Genomic DNA, 17,874 nt, shown 5'->3' on the forward strand with positions numbered 1-17,874 from the left:
TAGCCTGTATAGTAACGTCCAAATCCAAGCAATCTTTAGAAGATATCTCATAGATACATACAACTACGTACACGGCATCTTTAGCGGTCCCCCGATGAATCAGAAGGCAGGCTTAACCCGACGACATATTAAACACAGGAATGATCACATGAAACAGCACGACACACGAGTCGAACGGCCCTAACCGGCCAAAACCAGTGTGACCCGAAGCTGTTTGCGTGCGCCGCAACGAGCATGCAAAATTAGACCACCGGGCGCGCCCACACACACACCACGCGATCGATCCGGCACATGGCGCTGGTGCATCCACACGCCACGATTCCATCGACCGAGCCACCGCTTTTTCTCTCTCTCTTTTGCTTCGCTTTTAGTACTTTCCTCGCGCAACAAAATGGAAGCAGAAACGGTAGGAGTGTAGCACACAAATAATAGGCGTAGCGCGCATGCATCATCCGGCGAAAAAGGTTACGCTTAGCTGCTTGCGTAACCTCACACACACAAGCTAAGCTAAGCTATCTAGTATACTCTAGTGGTACTCAACTGGCTGTGAGTCTGTGACGAGCAAAAGTAGGCAAAGCACAATCTCTGGGGCACGATGGATACGTGACGACAAGCCGGTGGATGATGGGGTCGGGTCCCAACGAGCGACGCAAAGAGCTTTTGGATCGGTGAACTGGGGGAACTCGTTCGCATGACACGGATCTCCCAGCCTGCCCCAGCGTCAGCTTTTGTTGGGTTGCGATACATCGAGCAAACACAAGGTAAACGTGCCTGTTTCGTTCGTTCGCTCGCTCCGTCCCCTTACGCGTGACCATCCCCGATTATTGGTGGTGAGCGCCGGCAGCTTTGCGGCCGGACGACATTTATTCCGCTACCCCAACACGTGAAACGATTTTGTGGCGTCTTCGTGTATGAGTCAACTTAAGGGGGGTGTTTTGGCAAAATGAAAAAAAATTATGTCACGTTGGACGTTCAACCGGATATCGGAATAATTTTTTTAAATGGAAAAATGAATTTTATAACTCATCTAAAACCTCGAGACAATCTTTTGAGCCTAATTAATCCATCACTAGCACATGTGAGCTACGGTAGCACTTATGCTAATCATGGACTAATTATGCTCAAAAGATTCATCACACAATTTCTCCCAACTGTGCAATTATTTTTTATCTATATTTAATGCTTTATTTAGATGTTCAAATATTCAATACGATGTTTTTGAGGAAAAATGGAAACTAAACGGCCCTAACTGAATTGTCGCAAAACTGATTGGGTTCTCTCTCTTTTTTGCGGTTGTATTTTTTCGTTCAACATTTTTAAAACCATCATGCATCTCACTTAACTCAAAATCCTAAACACATTTTGCAGGCGAAACTACCTGGTCAACTTAGGTCATGGCTTACAAGGTCAGGAGAAGATGTTCGTGGCTTACGGCCTGCAACAAAATTAACGAGCATTTTATAATTTTTTTTAATCATGTTTTGGTCGTGTGGCTTAGAATAAAATGAGCCGGCCCAGGCTTAAGTTCAGAACAAGGCTTAACCCTGAATGTATCACCATAGGAGATACATTTCAACTGGTTGGAACTAAAATGCAACAGTAGTATCCAATTTTAATATTTTACCAACCAGTTCTTATAACTTTTTGCCTCGTTAGTCATGTTCCGTAACTCTATCATCTGACAAATATGCATCGATTTATCAATTGGTCATGACTTGAGATTTAGAGTAGAACAACTGAAGCTGGTTGAAACAGAAGAGAAGGCAAAGTACTCTCTCCGATTTCAATAGACAGCGTCATTCAATATTTTGGCGCACGTTCAATTATTTATTTTATTGTGGTTAGATTTATTATTAAATATAATTTAGTACATGTTATCATTTAAAATGTTTGTACATAATTTTTAAGTAAGATGAATTATTAAACATATGCTAAAAATTCCATGTCATTCATTAAATACAAGGTGAGTACTACTTAATAGCGTCAATATTGAGGTTTAGTCATATTTTTTTTATCTTTGCTCTAGTTCTCATCTTTTGCCAACGGGCTTACAAAATGAGTCTAAAATCAATTTTAGAACTTAATTTAGAGCTGATTTAAGTTTTGTTTTTATCGTAGTGTATTTCTGCTATTTAACCACAAATAATAACTTGACAAATCAAAGTCTAGGTTGGCCAAACAAAAGAGCCTAATAAAATTAATTTGCAGCGATGTAGTTTTATTTATATCCTGGATAGATAAAGCAAATACAATATATGTATTTAAAAATAGGGGCATTTGTAAATCTGTCACTCTTTTTTTCTAAATTACATAGATGCCACTCGAATGATAGTTCTAATGGTATTTTTTAGCATTCTAGTGACAATTTACAATAATATTTTAAACCAGTGACAAATTAACCATTGTCTCTAAAAAATACTGTGATTGCAGTGCATAGAAGAAGCCCCGAGAAACGGTATTCGTGAACGACGAGGAGGGAGCATCCCCCGGGCGAGGAGTTAAAAAAAAAACAAGTGAGATTCTCCGCCAGTTTGCTCCCGTAGCACGATCGATTTAAACTAAACAAACCATTTCGTCTTTCCGCTACGACGACGTCGGCAATAAACTACTAACCGATTGGGCAAATGATGGGCACGCTACGCGTATTAAACTATACGATCAGCTCCGGAAGATTAGTGCAGCTGGAACCTAGCTAATCATATATTCTCGCGCCATCGCCGCGATTAAACAAACCGTCCGTACCAAAAGGGGCAAAGGTTAAGGAATGCGTCCACGCTGCCATCCACTGCAAAGCTCCACAAAGCAGCTACGATGCTTGTCCGATCCGTCCTTAAAAAATTGAGAGTACCAGGCGCCGTGTTTTGGACTGATGCTACTCAAACCCCCTAATTTTTGTTTTGCAAACCCAATAGTAAAATGTAATACCGTTTGAGTTGTTGCTACTACACTTCACTTCAAATGTGTATTGAATAGTGAAAGTAATATTTTGGTAGTTACCAATGCATAGTGATTAGTACTTGTTTTTTTTTACATTTCGGTTCATATATACTTGGTGTGATCCTTGTGTGTTTGTTTCTCCTAAAATACTAAATGGTCAAATGATTTGTGATATACTACTATATAAATATAATCGAACTGTTTAGAAGCTCTAAAAAGCATGCACAATCGTCTCTTTATCCACAAGTTAACTTTGATGGCCGATGACTTATCATGCCAATTGGAGAGAAAAATAACAATATCGTGCTGCGTTCAATTTAACTATAAAGTAGTTGTATGTAAAATAATAATTTGTAATTCCAAAAATACAAATAATAGTTGCTCAAAAAATATAAGTGCATTTACGGTCATATTTGTTTCCATTCAGGATTATTGCAATCTAAATTATTGAGACAGATCACCATAAACTGAAGTAGGTAATGCATGGTAATATGTGTAATTAATTAAAAATATCTAAGGGCAATGAGTTTTAGCCACTGAATAATTTGAAAAAGCATCCTTGGAAAAACTTATCAGGTTATAATAATCTGTACTTTAGATTATAATAAGCCGATACAATAATCTAATTATTTGTTTCATATTATTTTTATAATCCAGATTACAATAATCTTAAGCTAAAATAAATAGGGCCTTAGTGTAGAAAACAAGCAACGACACAACATTTTTTTAAAAAAAAAACATTTCTACACCCAAATTGTGTGAAAAGTTATGAAGTTATTTTTATGAAACAAAATCTAGATTCTGGTTTATTACTACTCCAATTTCAGTTAAGTACCTTCACAATCCGAAGGAACTCAAACTCGATGTGAATGTGGTGGCAACGGCGTTTTACCATAGAAGAAGGAATTATTGGAGCTGTACGGGGTAAGCAAGCAAGGTACTAGTAAGGCCTGGACAGGACGGGACCGCGTGCTTTTGGATGCTACTGGCGTGTAATTACTGTCTCGATTGGCCTGCTGCTAGCCGCCTAAATCACGGCCTCGTCAGCTCCCGGAACAGTACGCATGTCCGGCCGGCCGGCCGGATCGGAGAGAGTTGGAGTTCCGGCGAATCGAACGATGGCCGGCGCCATGAACAGCAGCATGCATGCATGCATGCATGGGGGCGACATGTAGGGCGCACAGCACAGCCACACACTAGCAAAACTGCGACATACGTACTGTCTACTGGTAGGACGAAACGAACTGTTTGACGCTGCAATCGTGCTGGAGTTAGACACGGGCAGGCAATATCCACGGGGTATAGGAACTAGCAGCAGAGCAGCGTAATACTGTAATAAGCGTTGCTGTGTGTACACAATGGGGAAAGCGCCGGAGCAACAGGTAGTGGCAGGACGTACGCTGCAGCAGTAGTAGTAAGTAGTAGATGCATGCTACAGGAGCATAATAGATTGGTCGCCACAGGACGCGGCTAGTGCACCCCCCTACTCTGCGTCGAGCTCGGCCATTTACCAGCAGTAGTTGTGTGAAGGTCGTTCGATGCATAACATGCATTTATCGAGCCAGGTAGCGCGAGCGATCGATCGATCGATCGTCGGATGATTGCGTCCAGTATAGTGCACCGTGTCTTCATTGGCTGGGCGCAACACCGGCGGATGATACGCAACGCGAAGCAAGAAATCGCGGCGCGGGGGCGGGGCCTCCCCGTTCGCTTCGTGGACGCGTGGTTGCGGTGAAGCGGATGGGCACGCCAATAATTGGAGATCTCGGCTCGGCCGGACCGCACTGCGCTGCACAGCATAGCCCAGTCCGTACGTGCGGTGCTGCAGTGCAGAGCCGGCCCCGCGCCACCAACCTCCGTGAATTTAGCCCGGCTTGTCGCTCGCCACCTTCGTTTCAACGACTCTCCGATGTGGATCAGGAAACATCGGACGTTTCGCCATATTGCCATCCCCTGCTGGCTGCTACCGTTTCGCTCGCTTTTTTTTACCCGTCTGACGACTCGTGACACGTTCTGCTAGGCCATTGGGCACGAACGCGCCGGGTTCTTCTGACCGATCGATCGAGGTGGTGGCTGGCATGGCCGTCCCGAGAGGGTGTGATGCGCTGCTAGCTGTCGCGAATTGCGATGGAATTCTAGAGCACCGTGCCGATCCCATTCATCGATCGCTCGGCGCTGCGGCGTGATGAGCCCCAGCCGCGTCGGAAACTCTGAATCCGTGGTCCTTGCCAGAGCAACCCTGTCACACACACTCTCTCTCATAATCCCACTGCACAATTTATTGCAGGCACCGTGGTTCACATACCAAACCAAGTTGGACTTTTCGTTGTGTTCAACTATCACACTTGTCATACTGGAGTGGATTTTCAGCATTCAGTGAACATATATATTTTTTACGTCACTTAAATAGTCCATAAAATATAAAAAATTGATAATATAAATTAATATAAGATATATGTTTCGTAAACATACAATATCAAATTGGATTTCTATAAATTGTAATAAAAAAAGTAAAACTAGTATACGTACATTCACACCGATATCTGTTATTTTTCATATTTCCAAAATAACTTTCACTTTTATTTTTTCGCTTCTGATTATGTATATAAGTCAAATTTTAAATTTTTAACCTTAAATTTTTAAAGTTTATGTTGAGATTTTTATCATATTATATTTTTAGCTTTTGTCTTTAGATCGCTAAAAATGCGTATAGAAATATTTTATTCGTATATAATTTTCATTTGTAAATATGTCATTTCGCTTTTTCTTTCAAAAGCCAAACCATGACCACATCCATTTCTCACTCATTATACACATATTAATAGAAACAGAAATAGTAGAATATACTTTATTTTGTCACATCCGAGTATAATTATACCTTACTTTATCTACTCTCAATGTATATAATGCATGATTTTATAAACTTTATGCAATGATTACTCATAAACTTTAATGTAGTTTCGGTGACAATTTAGATGATATCAAAGAAAATGTTTTACGTCCAACCGGCGCTAAAAACAGTTTTCCGGCTACCGTAGCATCGTACCCTTGTCTGAGACAAAGTTACTGTAACTTCTTTCTCACACAGCTGGGGCCATCTAGGCTTGTCCTGTCTTAATCTCGCAAAGCGCCTGCCTGTACAGGCGGTGCGGCAATTTGTGTGCACAGCTGCTGTGCTGCTGTTGAGGAGCTTTGCTAGTTTTGACGGCGCGTGCGCAGAGAGGATTGCTTTGTCGACAAGGCAAATGGACGATCTCGATCAATGCAATACACCCCACTCTCGATCGTAAAACAGGGCTTCCCTTTCGGAACCGCCTCCCCACTGACTGACGACGCAGCAGGGCATCATATCGGGGGCCTTTTACTGTATCTGGTTGACACCGTATGCGTCGTTCTTTAACTTTTCTTTCTTGTCCCACTGCCAATGTGTGCTTCATGATGGCGAGCTAGCTGGGACGTTTTCTTCTCTGTATTGTTCATCAAGCCTTTCGCCCGGTCGAATCCTGCAATGCATCGGTTTAACGATGGCGTGAGGCAAGGCTCCGGATCCTATGCTGTGCGCGCTGTAACTTCTGTATTTACTGTTCATCGGCAAGTGGAGATAATACCACGTGAGTCACTATGCATAAACAATATTGCATAGGATTTCAATTGCATAAAACAATATGTACTCACGGAAAACACGATAATAAATTAATACATGATTAATTAATTATTAACAATAAAAAATAAAAAAATATTAATCTGAATTTTTAAAGCAACTTTCCTATTTAAAATTTTCGCAAAAACACACACTATTTAACCGTTCGAGATACATGCGCAAAGAGAGAAACTGGAACTAACAAGAGGAAAAATGAACAGGACCTTAGTAGTGATACATATGTTGTCGCAAAATCCCAAAGGCAAACTTTACAGCTCGACTCTATAAGGGCCTCTTTGAATCACATGAATGGAAAAACAGAGGAATAAGAAAAACATAGGATTCTGACATGAGTGTATCTATAAAACAGAAGATTGCAAAATACAGAAAAAACATAGGAATGACCGTTTGATTAGACCACAGGAAAAACACAGGAATTTGAGAGGGGCTTAGAGTCATGGGAAGAAGAAACATGAGGTAGATTTTCCTCCAAAATCTCTATAAGATTGCCCAATCCATAGAAATTTTAAAGGAAAGTGTAGGATGTAATCCTTTGTTTTAAAAGCTCTTATAGGAATTTTTTCCATAGAATTAAAATCCTCTAAATTTTCTATCCTATTCCTACAAATCAAAGGGGCCTAAACATTTGCATCTCAAACAAACCCATGGGATTGTTCGGGAAACTTAAGATTCTGAGATATAAATGGTGAGAAAGTAATTTTTCATAATTTGAAAGGGTTGGGTTTTCAACTTCTAGCTTTTAATTCATTTTTTAGATTCTACTATTACCGATTCTCGGAAATTAGGTGTTATTTTGAAAAAAATTTCTGACTTAAAAAGAGATTTTGTGAGAAGGTGCCCTCGTTGGAAGTTCTCTTCAACAGGGGCACGTATCATGTAATCACTAGAATATATCTCAAGCTTGCAAATGTACTGTCATCATTGCTATCTCAACTCTCAAGACTCAACTTTGCCAAAGTAAGGAATATTGTATGGTGCACCAAACAGTTTTGAACCACCCATTAATGGTTGATCTAAGGGGTAATATTCATCTTATCTCTCATGAGGTAAGAAGTCATTTATTATCCTTTCAGGTCAATTAATATGATATGAATCAATACATCAGAACGTGGAAATGATCAATTTTCCATGGAGTAATACTAAAACAGTCTAATACTATTAAATTTCAAATTTTGAATGAAAACTACTACAAGCAGATTAAAGGAGTGTTTTTTTTTACTTTCACTTTTTAGTGGAAGCTTTTAAATAATTTCAAAATTTTCAGTCATATCTGATTTTTGCTTACATAAAGCAGTTTGAATATTGAAAATACAACCTTTTTCACGCTCACCAATTTAGCAGTTTGAATATTTGATGGGTCTGAAACATGCTCTGCTCGCTTTATCAATCGAATCCATGGTAATAATATGCTCAGTAAACTAAGGGTTGGTTTGAGGAGAAGAAGAAAATCACGCATAACAAGACATCTCAGTAGTATTTGACAAATTAAATATTAGGTATTATAAATTTAAAATTCTGACGAATATGATTTTTGGAAACAACTTGTGTACATAAAATACATATTGTTTAACGATTTACAAGACATGCTTGAAAATTTTCAATAATATCTATCACTCTAGAACACATCATAGAAGGATTGGTTTGTATAGAGTAAATTGGACGCACTACATACATTAAATAAGTATCGTTCAACACCATAATATATCATCAAACCAATATAAATTCCATAAACTATGAATAAATTTCATCATACATGGTCTGAATTTCAAATGTTTTATAATTCGATTCATATTTTAAAGCTTTTATTTAATCACTTGATTATTTAATATAGGATGTAACAGACCTTCATATATTTGGCCTAAAGCGAAAGTGTGCACAAAACCCGGTGCAGATTAAATTGGCATGTGGAAAGTGCAGCTCTCTTATACTTATGCTTATGCTTATGACCTAAAATTTATTTTTTTTCCAACATTGCATTTGGAGTTTTTTTACCGAAGTTTTTTTTTATATTGACTTTTAGATCGCTAAGAATAAGTATACAAAAATTGTATTATAAATTATTATTTTTTAAATATGCCATGAAAAAACCATCAAGAATCTACTGTATGAAAGCTAGTTTTTCAACTTAAGAGTTGTAGTACATTTTTTATATTCTATAGTTACACATCTGATAGGCCGGTGAGAATTTCGATTGTTTGTGAGCTAAAGATTATAATAGAGGCTGCAACTGACAGGTGCTTCTCTAAACAGAGTTGTAGTATTTTTAGTTAGATACTCCTACCACTGCCCATTCTATCTGAAAAATATGGCACTTTCTGGAATTCAAAATTAGTACCATCTATATCCCAAAATACTTTGTTTTCTAAGGATTATTATAGTTTTTCTTCTCAAACCTAATTATATCCTAAACAACCTAGAAAGACAAGACCAATGGGACGGAGGACGTAAAAATCATGCGCCATAATTTCACCTTTCTTCTATATATAACAAACATATGTGCTTATTCTTAATATATTTTAGTACAAGTATATTATTCAATCTGTTCTAAAATATAATTTTTATAGGATTCAAATTTTGTAGCACAATATAAGAATTTATACTCAGATTCCTGTATTTTCAATCATTTCGATGATACCAATTATATGCTTAGAAAATATAATCAATTCACAATTAAAAGTTGACCATGGAGGAAACTAAAAAAAATAAGTTTTTTTTATATTTTCTTAATCTATACTAAATAATCTATAAATATTTATATTTTGGAATAGATGTTGCTGCTAAAGAGTAGGATGATTGCAGTCAACATATGACTTGTTAGAAAAAACTACTCCCAAAACAATAGCGTGTCCTTTGGGTGTGCAGAGGATGAACTCCAGCTTAGAGCATCCCCAACAATTTATCTAAATTTGGTTATCCATATCTTCATTTGGATGATCATCTAAAACACTTTCATCCTTCATATCCCTTTGTACTCTAGCAGATCATCTATATATGACATCCTCTATATCTATTTGGAGGATTGGAGAGGGAACATCTAAATATAGAGTTTCTCTTCTAATATGGATGACATCTAAAAATAGATGATGAGATAGATGTTCTGCTGGAGCTTAACTTTTACTCTCCATCCTCTGTTTCAGGATGGAGGATGGGATGGACGAGCTGTTAGGGATGCTGTTAAATACCTTGCGATGAAACAACTATTGCGCGGATCAGAAAATGAGAGCTTCTGTAGCAATGTACCATATAAGGCCATTCCCAACCCAATAATTAGAATGGTGTTCATAATATTAAATAAGTTGACACATAGGATGAAAAATGATGTGGCAAGTGAATAAATGAGAAAAGAGAACGAAAACATGTCTTGCATGAGACATTGTTTCTACACAACATCCAAGATATCATGCGAGATAAGTAATATTAAATTGAAGTATGAAACAGTGGTGTTTGCATGAGAAGAATAATGTATAGAACTAGTTTCTTAATGATAAAGAGTTATATATAGTGTTATGGGTTAGGAATGCCGTAACCATCGGTGCCTGCAGCGACTTCAATACTGTAGTAATATTTCGAGCCCACCGGCCTGCACTGCAACGCTGATCACGAGCCTTTCTGCCCGCTTAATCCCATCATTCCACTGCTCATTGGTCCCTGTTTAACAGATGAGAGTCAGGAAAGACAGAGCCCCATCAGTGTCGGACCCAGACGAAGCCCCCATTAAATCTAGTACTAGAGTATTAAAAACTCGTCACGAGCCGCAGCGTTAAAAAAATGAAATAACAATACAAAAAGCAGAAACGAATCGCTGAGCTGGTGACGCGCCGCTCGATCGGGCGGTAAACCGCGTACGGGTCGGCCTAATTAATCGGCAACTTGTTAGTTAATGACGTGCTAGCTCGCGACCGAGTTAACTCATTGACCATGAACACCGGTGGCGCACTGCAGTAGCCAGAAGGCACAGGAGTCTTTCTTTTACAAATAATAAAAAGAAAGAAAAGAAAAAAAAAGCTTGGTGTCGCGTTTTTCTTTCCTGTGCTGGTCGAGCGGATGACAGAAATGAATCAGTTGTACAAGTGTCGCAGTCCGATCGATGGCTGCGGAAAGTGGGTTCGAGATGCGTGGAAGCTGCATCGCGAGTTCTGGAGTTGTGGTTCGCAACTTCTGGGTGTCTCAATTCTCAAGGTCAACCGCTGCTCTCATCGCTGCATGCGCCAGGCCTGCGCCAGGCGTCGGTCACCTTCTCGTTGGGCCGTTTCAGCCGACGAGGCTACAGGATTTAACCATGGTACTACCTCCGTCGGACTTCATTTGTAGCTCCACTTCTTAATAATTATTAAAGTTTTGTAAATTAAAATATATATGTATTGAAATTTAAAGAATAAATTGAGGACGAGGGCATGAAAAATGAAGGTCATTCTATTCATGGTACTAACACCATCTAAAAACCTTTATTTTTTACCTTGTGTTATTTGTCATGCAAAAACTTTATTTTTTTAGCTATTATCATATTCAACTTCTCTAATTAGGTAACAAATACAATAAGAGGGTGAGTGTTTGGTTCTTTCAAAAAAAGTCCAAATGCAATATTTGAAAACAAAAAATAATTTATGAATATAACTTTTATGAACATGTTCTTAGCGAACAAAAATTATTGCTAAAAAATAAACTACGATTAAAAAACTGTAAATTCAAGTTTTGACTTATAAATATAGGTAGTAGCGAAGGGATAAAGATATAAGCCTTAAACAAGTACTAGGAAATAAATTTATTGGGGTTTGAAAGAGTGAAGCACATTCTATTTTTTAGCTTCGTATAGTTACATGTAAGATAGGCTAAAAACAAAATCATTTTTACCATGAGGGAGTAGCTTTTATTCATAAAAGTAAGATATGGTAAAAATAAAGTAGTTCTGGAACGACGTAAAAGCGCATATTATTGAAATGTACTAACCGGGTGCCAAGAGGAACTACAGTTGATGCCTTAACACGAAGATCGAGACGTATACTCCCTTCAGTTCCATTTTTGTTGTTGTTTTAGACCCAATATGATCAAATGTTTTACAACATTGATTATTTAATATATTCTATTCAATTTGAAAGCACTAGATTAACATGTATCACTTAATCATAAAAAAGTTTAAAAAATAAGTATTTATTATTTATAAATTATAAATAAATCAAAGTTTGGAAGCTTATGTCGATATTTAAAATGACAACAATTATCACACTAGGAGGAGTACTATTATATGGTGATCGACAAGCGGAGAAGAGAAATTAGTAGTCAACCCTTATAAAGTAGACTGTTCGGTTTAGATTGATACTATTTTCGTCCTAAATTAATATCATATTTGTCACATCTTCCTTGCGGTCAAATATGCTCATTTTTTAGTGGTTATTGTATTAGAGTTTATAAAAATAGGCGAAAAGTGCATTGTAAAGACAATTGAATTGTTATTACACTCATGGCACGTACAAAACATGTAGCTTGGATCGAGATGCATTATTTTGGTGTTTTTGTTCTCGTTTATTTCCCGGGCCTTTTGATGCCAAATTATTGAGCTAGCATTGCGACTTGGGCAACTAGCGAGCAACAAGGAGAACAATGGTTTTGCATTCATCATCATCAGATTATATCTTTGTTGCGCCATGTTTAACAACAAATATAAACCTTATCAACTGCTATGGACAAAAGTAAACATTATGGTGCTCTCTACTGAGCAGTATTACACTAACAGTAGAATAGATCATAGCCCTTGATTTCTAAGGGTATTTTAGTACTTTATTAACTTAATGGTTATAGGTGATATTAGTATCTAGGATTTTTATCAATTCTTCGTAAGAGAATTTTATCCATTCATCAGATCGTATCACCCCGTAGCACATTCTTAACGACATATCCTTTCGAAGAGAGGAATTATAAGATTTACCTCTTTATGCCATATTTTTTTTATCATTACGTCCTTGCGTGTTTCTATTACCGTCAAATGAGGCGGTAGTAAATATAGACCTAAACACTTCGATAAAATTAGATCTGCTGAGCCCTTCCAACCCATAACACTAGATATGGTTTCTATATAAACTTTTCATCATCAAAAAACTAGTACTAGACATTACTCTTCCAATGCAAACACCACTACTCCACACTTAAATTTAATGCTACTTATGTCACATGATATCTTGGATGTTACGTAGAAACCATGTCTCATGGTTTCATTCTCTTTCATCATTTATTCACTTGCCACATCATCTTTCATCCTAGGTGACAACTTATAAACACCATCCTAATCATTGGGTTGGGAATGCATCGTTGCATTATACCGTAGCTGATCGACCAAGTGTAGAGCGTACGTAGTATAGCGTATACTACTACTAGTACTACTCCATTTGGAGTACATGCATTGCACGCGGTCGCGGGCGATGTGGTGGCTGCTGGGCACCACGGGGAAAGAAACTTTCGGCGCAGAGCGCACCAAGTCAGGTGCAGTGCAGGGCAGGCAGCGCGCGGCGAGGAGGAGGAGGAGGAGGTCGCGGGCGGCGGCGGTTCCCGAGGAGAGTGCGCGGCGCGGCGTGGCGTGGCGAGGGAGACTGTGGCTGTGCGGCGGATTGGCGCCTCGAGCCCCGCGCGCGGCAGGCACAGGCGCTGGAGGGAGGGGACCGGGCCGGCCGGACCAGGCGCATCCATCCATCCGCAGCCCTGCCCCTGCAACCCTTGCCTTTGTTTTCTTTTGTTTTATCTACGCGTCCTGACAGCGACCACAATAACTAAACCCTGCAAAAAGGCAGCGGACGCGCAGCCCCCCCCCCCCTCATTAAAGCCTGCACCGCACCAGCCCCCGCCCTCCGGTCCGGTCCAACCGCAGCCGTCTTATCCGTCGCCTCCCTCAACGCCGACACGTCCCCGCCGTCCCCCACTTGCCATCGCCATACGCATCCCCGTTGCGCGAGCCTCGCCCACGTGACCCCACACACACACACAAAAGCAGCCGCATCACACGTTGCTTTCGTTAGCATGAACCCCGCCGCGCACACTTCCTCGAGTCCGCTAAAAAAAAGCCGCTCGTCGTGGAAGAAAGCGACGACGTTTTACGCGTCAGGCAGCGGCATCAGCTCGCGACTGGATCGCGCGGAAGGATCCGATTCCGATCTCACCGGCGCGCGGCGTTGGGGTTAGCACGCGTCGCGAGGTGACAGAGGAGGAGATGGCAATGGCACGGCCGTACGCGACGATTTTAAAGCAGGTGCACGGAACGGCGATGGATCGAATCGGGTTTTGTGTGTGTGTGTGTTTGTGTCAGTGGGGATGATGCACCGGCCTGGTTGACGGGCTGGGCCTGCTGGATGCGTCGGACTGAGAGCATCACTATGCCGGTCTGCGTGCACCCGTACGGTACGGCAGAGGGCTGGCCCATTGCCCTTCACCATCAAGACCCTGCCTCAGTCGCCTGTCTCCTCTCACGTGCTCAACGCCATGGACCAACCCATCCGCCTCGTAGGAGTATCATGGGTGCACCTTTGCCTGCAGCTGTGTGTATCAACGCGTGTTGGATGGGATCGCCGTTTGGATTGTACTGCTCCGTGCATCAAGTATACGAGCAGAAAAGGTGGTGGTATAGGTCACCGGCTGCAAGATGCTCCTACGTGTCATGTAACCGTGTATACTCGTGGCAATGTGCTGCAGCAATGTCTGGGCTATCCGATCCATGTTCGCAATACATTCCAGTGCCAGCGGACCACCTATTACTCAGTCCACTAGTGCCATGTCTGGGCACATCAAAGTAGCCCACGATTTACTTTAGCGATCGATGCACTGTTTTGGGCTGCATCTTGTTGGGCCTATGAGCCTCGGCTTAATAATAACTGGGCCACATATTTGTAGTTGAAAGTCATCACGATCTTAACATCACTATAGCCATCACGATCTGTTCATCACGGACACCACAAATCGCGGTCGTTCCTGTCGCAGCTAACAAATGGCCCTAATCGCCATTCGCCAGCAACCACGAGTTCCATTCGCACTTGCAAATTGATGTCCTCCTGTGCTCTTATGGCGGTAGTCAGCTGCGAAAGATGATTAATTTTCATCTGTTCTGCCAATCACCAAAGATGGAAGGACATTTGAAGCTGCTCCTGTTCGTCCTTCCCCATGATTACCGTTTGCAAAGATATATTACATATTTTTCACAACTTTATGTTATGGTCTAAATCATATATGTACTAATAAATTTAGACATATATAAAAACATATACATTGATATAAAGATAAATTTAGACAAACTCAACAAATCTTATAATATATGAAACGAATGAAGTAGTATACCCCAGTTTATTGAAAATAAAAGCTTTGGTTTGCTTAAATCCGTTTTACATCTCCATCTCCTTCGTTCTGAATGAGGTTTGGAACCGCTGTAACCTTGTTGCCAGATCGAGTAGTTCAAAAGGCGTTTGCAAGAGATTTTGTTGCACATTATAGATTTATAGGGATCCATGTGGCCTGACCGAAGAACTAAAAAGCTCTAACTAACTCGATCGAACCTTGATTGACTTTTCGTTTAGTGGGGTAGGCAATGTTTAGCCCCAATAAACATCTTCTTGGGTAACTTAGCTAGCTGGAGTAAGGTCGTTCAGAGCCATGGTGCGGAACAGAAATTAGAACCGAGAGAAGAACTTTTGCCTACCGCTACTAGTTTAGGGCTGACCAATTCTAAGCTCTAGAGTGTTCAGTTTATTGGCATGCTATTGATACAAATAAGGTATGTGCATGTTGGTTCGTTTCTTCTTCAACATAAAATACTCCCCCCAGTTTGATATTCCTATCGTTTTGGATAATATTAAAATCAAATATGAAACATTAACTATTGATATTTTTTAAAATATTTAGTCCCAATACACTAAAACAACATGTATAGATAATACGACAAATACTTTTAAATAGTTAAACTTATGATTTGAAATCTATGCCTCTTCGAAAAGGATAGGAATTATAAAACTAAAGGAGAAAATAGCATTATATTGTAATTCCTTTGGGCCTGTGCAGTCAAAATGGGTAGAAAAAAACGAGAAAACCAACGCCCACCGTGGGGCTCGAACCCACGACCACAAGGTTAAGAGCCTTGCGCTCTACCGACTGAGCTAGACGGGCAACTTACGTACTTTTTTCTGGTTTGTTAATGTTAAGAAGAAAGGACAAAACAATCCACATGATCAATCCAATTCTAAGCATAATTAGTTCAACTGACACGGACTCACCGATTACAATCCTTAATTATCAATTCAGTGGCTTAACAATAAAGATAGGTAAATTCTACCATGCATGAACTCATGAATGGTAAAGCCGCAAACCAGTACGTACAATACAATTGAGCAGTTCGCGAAGTGATCAGGCCGTGCAAAGCTCGCGCGAGAAGCCGACGCGGCCATTGGCGACGTCGAACAGCACACGTTGGTTCTGCTGCTGCATGCTAGCCAGCACGTTGAGCGCCGCGTTCACGCCGTCCGAGGGCGCCGCGGCCATTGCCAGGCACGCGATGCCGCCCGACGAGCTGTGGATCATCACGTTCTCCTCCGGCAGCGTCACGGTGACCGCCCCGGCGAACATGAACGTGACGGTGGGCACCGAGACGCTCACGTTGTAGCAGGTGTCGAACCCTCCGAGCGGCGCCGCCACCGGCGTGCGCACCCTGCTCCGGAACGCGTCGCGCACGGCGGCGTACACCGGGGCGGCCAGCCGCGTGAACATCGTCCCGGCGTCGATGATGGTGCCGCTGCCCGTAACCGGGTTGAACGCGAGAGCAGATTGCGGGACCGGCACGACCTTGCTGCCGACGCGGATCCCGACCATGTTGACGTAGTAGAGGGAAGGACGGTGAGGGTTGTAGAGCAATGGCGTCGTCTTGATCTTCTTCGGTTGCCCGACGGGGCCGAGCTTGAGAGTGCCGGAGAAGTTGGACGACCTGTAGTTAGGAAGGCAGTAGGAGAACACCGAACCGTACGTGCCCTTGGTCTGCGACAAGAAGGAGAGCGGCCCGCGGCCGAAGCCGATGAGCCCCTGCGGCGGCACAGAGTTGCCGGTGACGACACGGAGGCACCCGAAGGTGTACGACACGACGACGTTGTTCTCGAGGGCCAGCGAGTCCTGCCCGAGCACGGCCTGGAACGTGGACGACGCGTAGGTGAGGTTGAACCCGCACGACGAGCCGACGCCGGCGGGGCAGGAAGGGCTGGGCACCTGCGCGCACTGCGGCGAGCCGCAGGGCACGGTGCGGTACGTGGACGACTGCGTCGGGGAGAAGGACGGCGACGAGACGCAGCCCGCGCAGGCGCTGCACGGCACCCACGCCGCGTCGTTGCTGGGGTCGATGGCCACGAGGAGCGTCTGCGCCGGCGTGCCGAGGCCCGCACGGGCGACGTAGTTGGGGATGCTGAGGATCTTCCGGCCCGGCGCGATCGGCACGGGTGAATTGCCCTTGTTCTTGGGTGGCTTCGCCGGTTTGCCTTTGCCCACAGGCGCCGGCGCCGGCGCCGGCGTGAGCATGCTGGCGACGCGCGCCGTGTCCGCCGCCGACTGGGCTGCGACGGAGGCGGCCCATGCGCTGAGCGGTGCCCCGGCATTGGGCGTCGCCGAGCGAGAACGTGCCAGTAGCAGCGTTGAGCTGCTCACTGCCGTTGCAGCGGTGTAGAACGTCGACGAGAAGACAAGGAGAAGTGGTAGTGCACGGAAAGACATGGCTGCTTCTTGTGTGACGGTGAGAAATGGAGTGTCAGCTGTGGTGCGAGAACCTGGGCTGTGTGATGGTGGTGTATATATAGCAGTTGCTAGGAGAGTTGTGTAAACTTTCTAATTTAGAGAAATTAAAACACATCTATCACTATCTCACGAAAAATCATAAAACGAAATGCATTTTATCCCAGAGCTAGCTATATTTATGAGAAAAGAGAATTCTAACCTCTGGTAGTGATGTCCAATATAATCGTTATCTAGATACTAGCTTCTTTTCAAAATAACTTCAATTTCCATCCTCTTCACATATACTAATACTAAAATAAAAAAATAAAATATCTTTCGCTTTATCAAATCCCAATGCAATTACATTCCCTTTAGTTATATTCAATATACTTCATTTTCTACTTTCACAAACTCGTTGTAATGATGGCTCAAAAAGAACTGATTTTTGGACGATCAAGATAGAACAAATTGATCTTATTTTGAGATAGCAAGTATTATTTTTATAAAAAATAAATAAATAGAGTAATATGTGGTACAACAGTACACAATGTTTGTAA

The 17,874-nt window shown here is 41.8% G+C and overlaps 1 protein-coding gene and 1 non-coding gene across 2 annotated transcripts; both read right to left on the minus strand.

The window, feature by feature from the left end:
• Window positions 1-15,660: 15,660 nt before the first annotated feature.
• Window positions 15,661-15,733, minus strand: TRNAK-CUU. Its single transcript has one exon. It is a non-coding gene; the product is annotated as a tRNA-Lys (tRNA).
• Window positions 15,734-15,794: 61 nt separating this feature from the next.
• LOC102722167 (aspartyl protease 25-like) lies at window positions 15,795-17,348 on the minus strand. Its single transcript, XM_006645314.2, has one exon. It carries the CDS (start codon window positions 17,315-17,317, stop codon window positions 15,971-15,973), a length of 1,347 nt encoding a protein of 448 aa, XP_006645377.1. The 5' UTR covers window positions 17,318-17,348; the 3' UTR covers window positions 15,795-15,970.
• Between the last annotated feature and the right edge of the window lie 526 nt (window positions 17,349-17,874).

The sequence above is a fragment of the Oryza brachyantha genome, chromosome 1 (genome assembly GCF_000231095.2).
Source record: "Oryza brachyantha chromosome 1, ObraRS2, whole genome shotgun sequence".
NCBI lineage: Eukaryota > Viridiplantae > Streptophyta > Magnoliopsida > Poales > Poaceae > Oryza > Oryza brachyantha.

Excerpts from the sequence above, each read along its gene's own strand:
- LOC102722167 (XM_006645314.2), bottom strand. The coding sequence starts at position 17,317 with ATGTCTTTCCGTGCACTACCACTTCTCCTTGTCTTCTCGTCGACGTTC.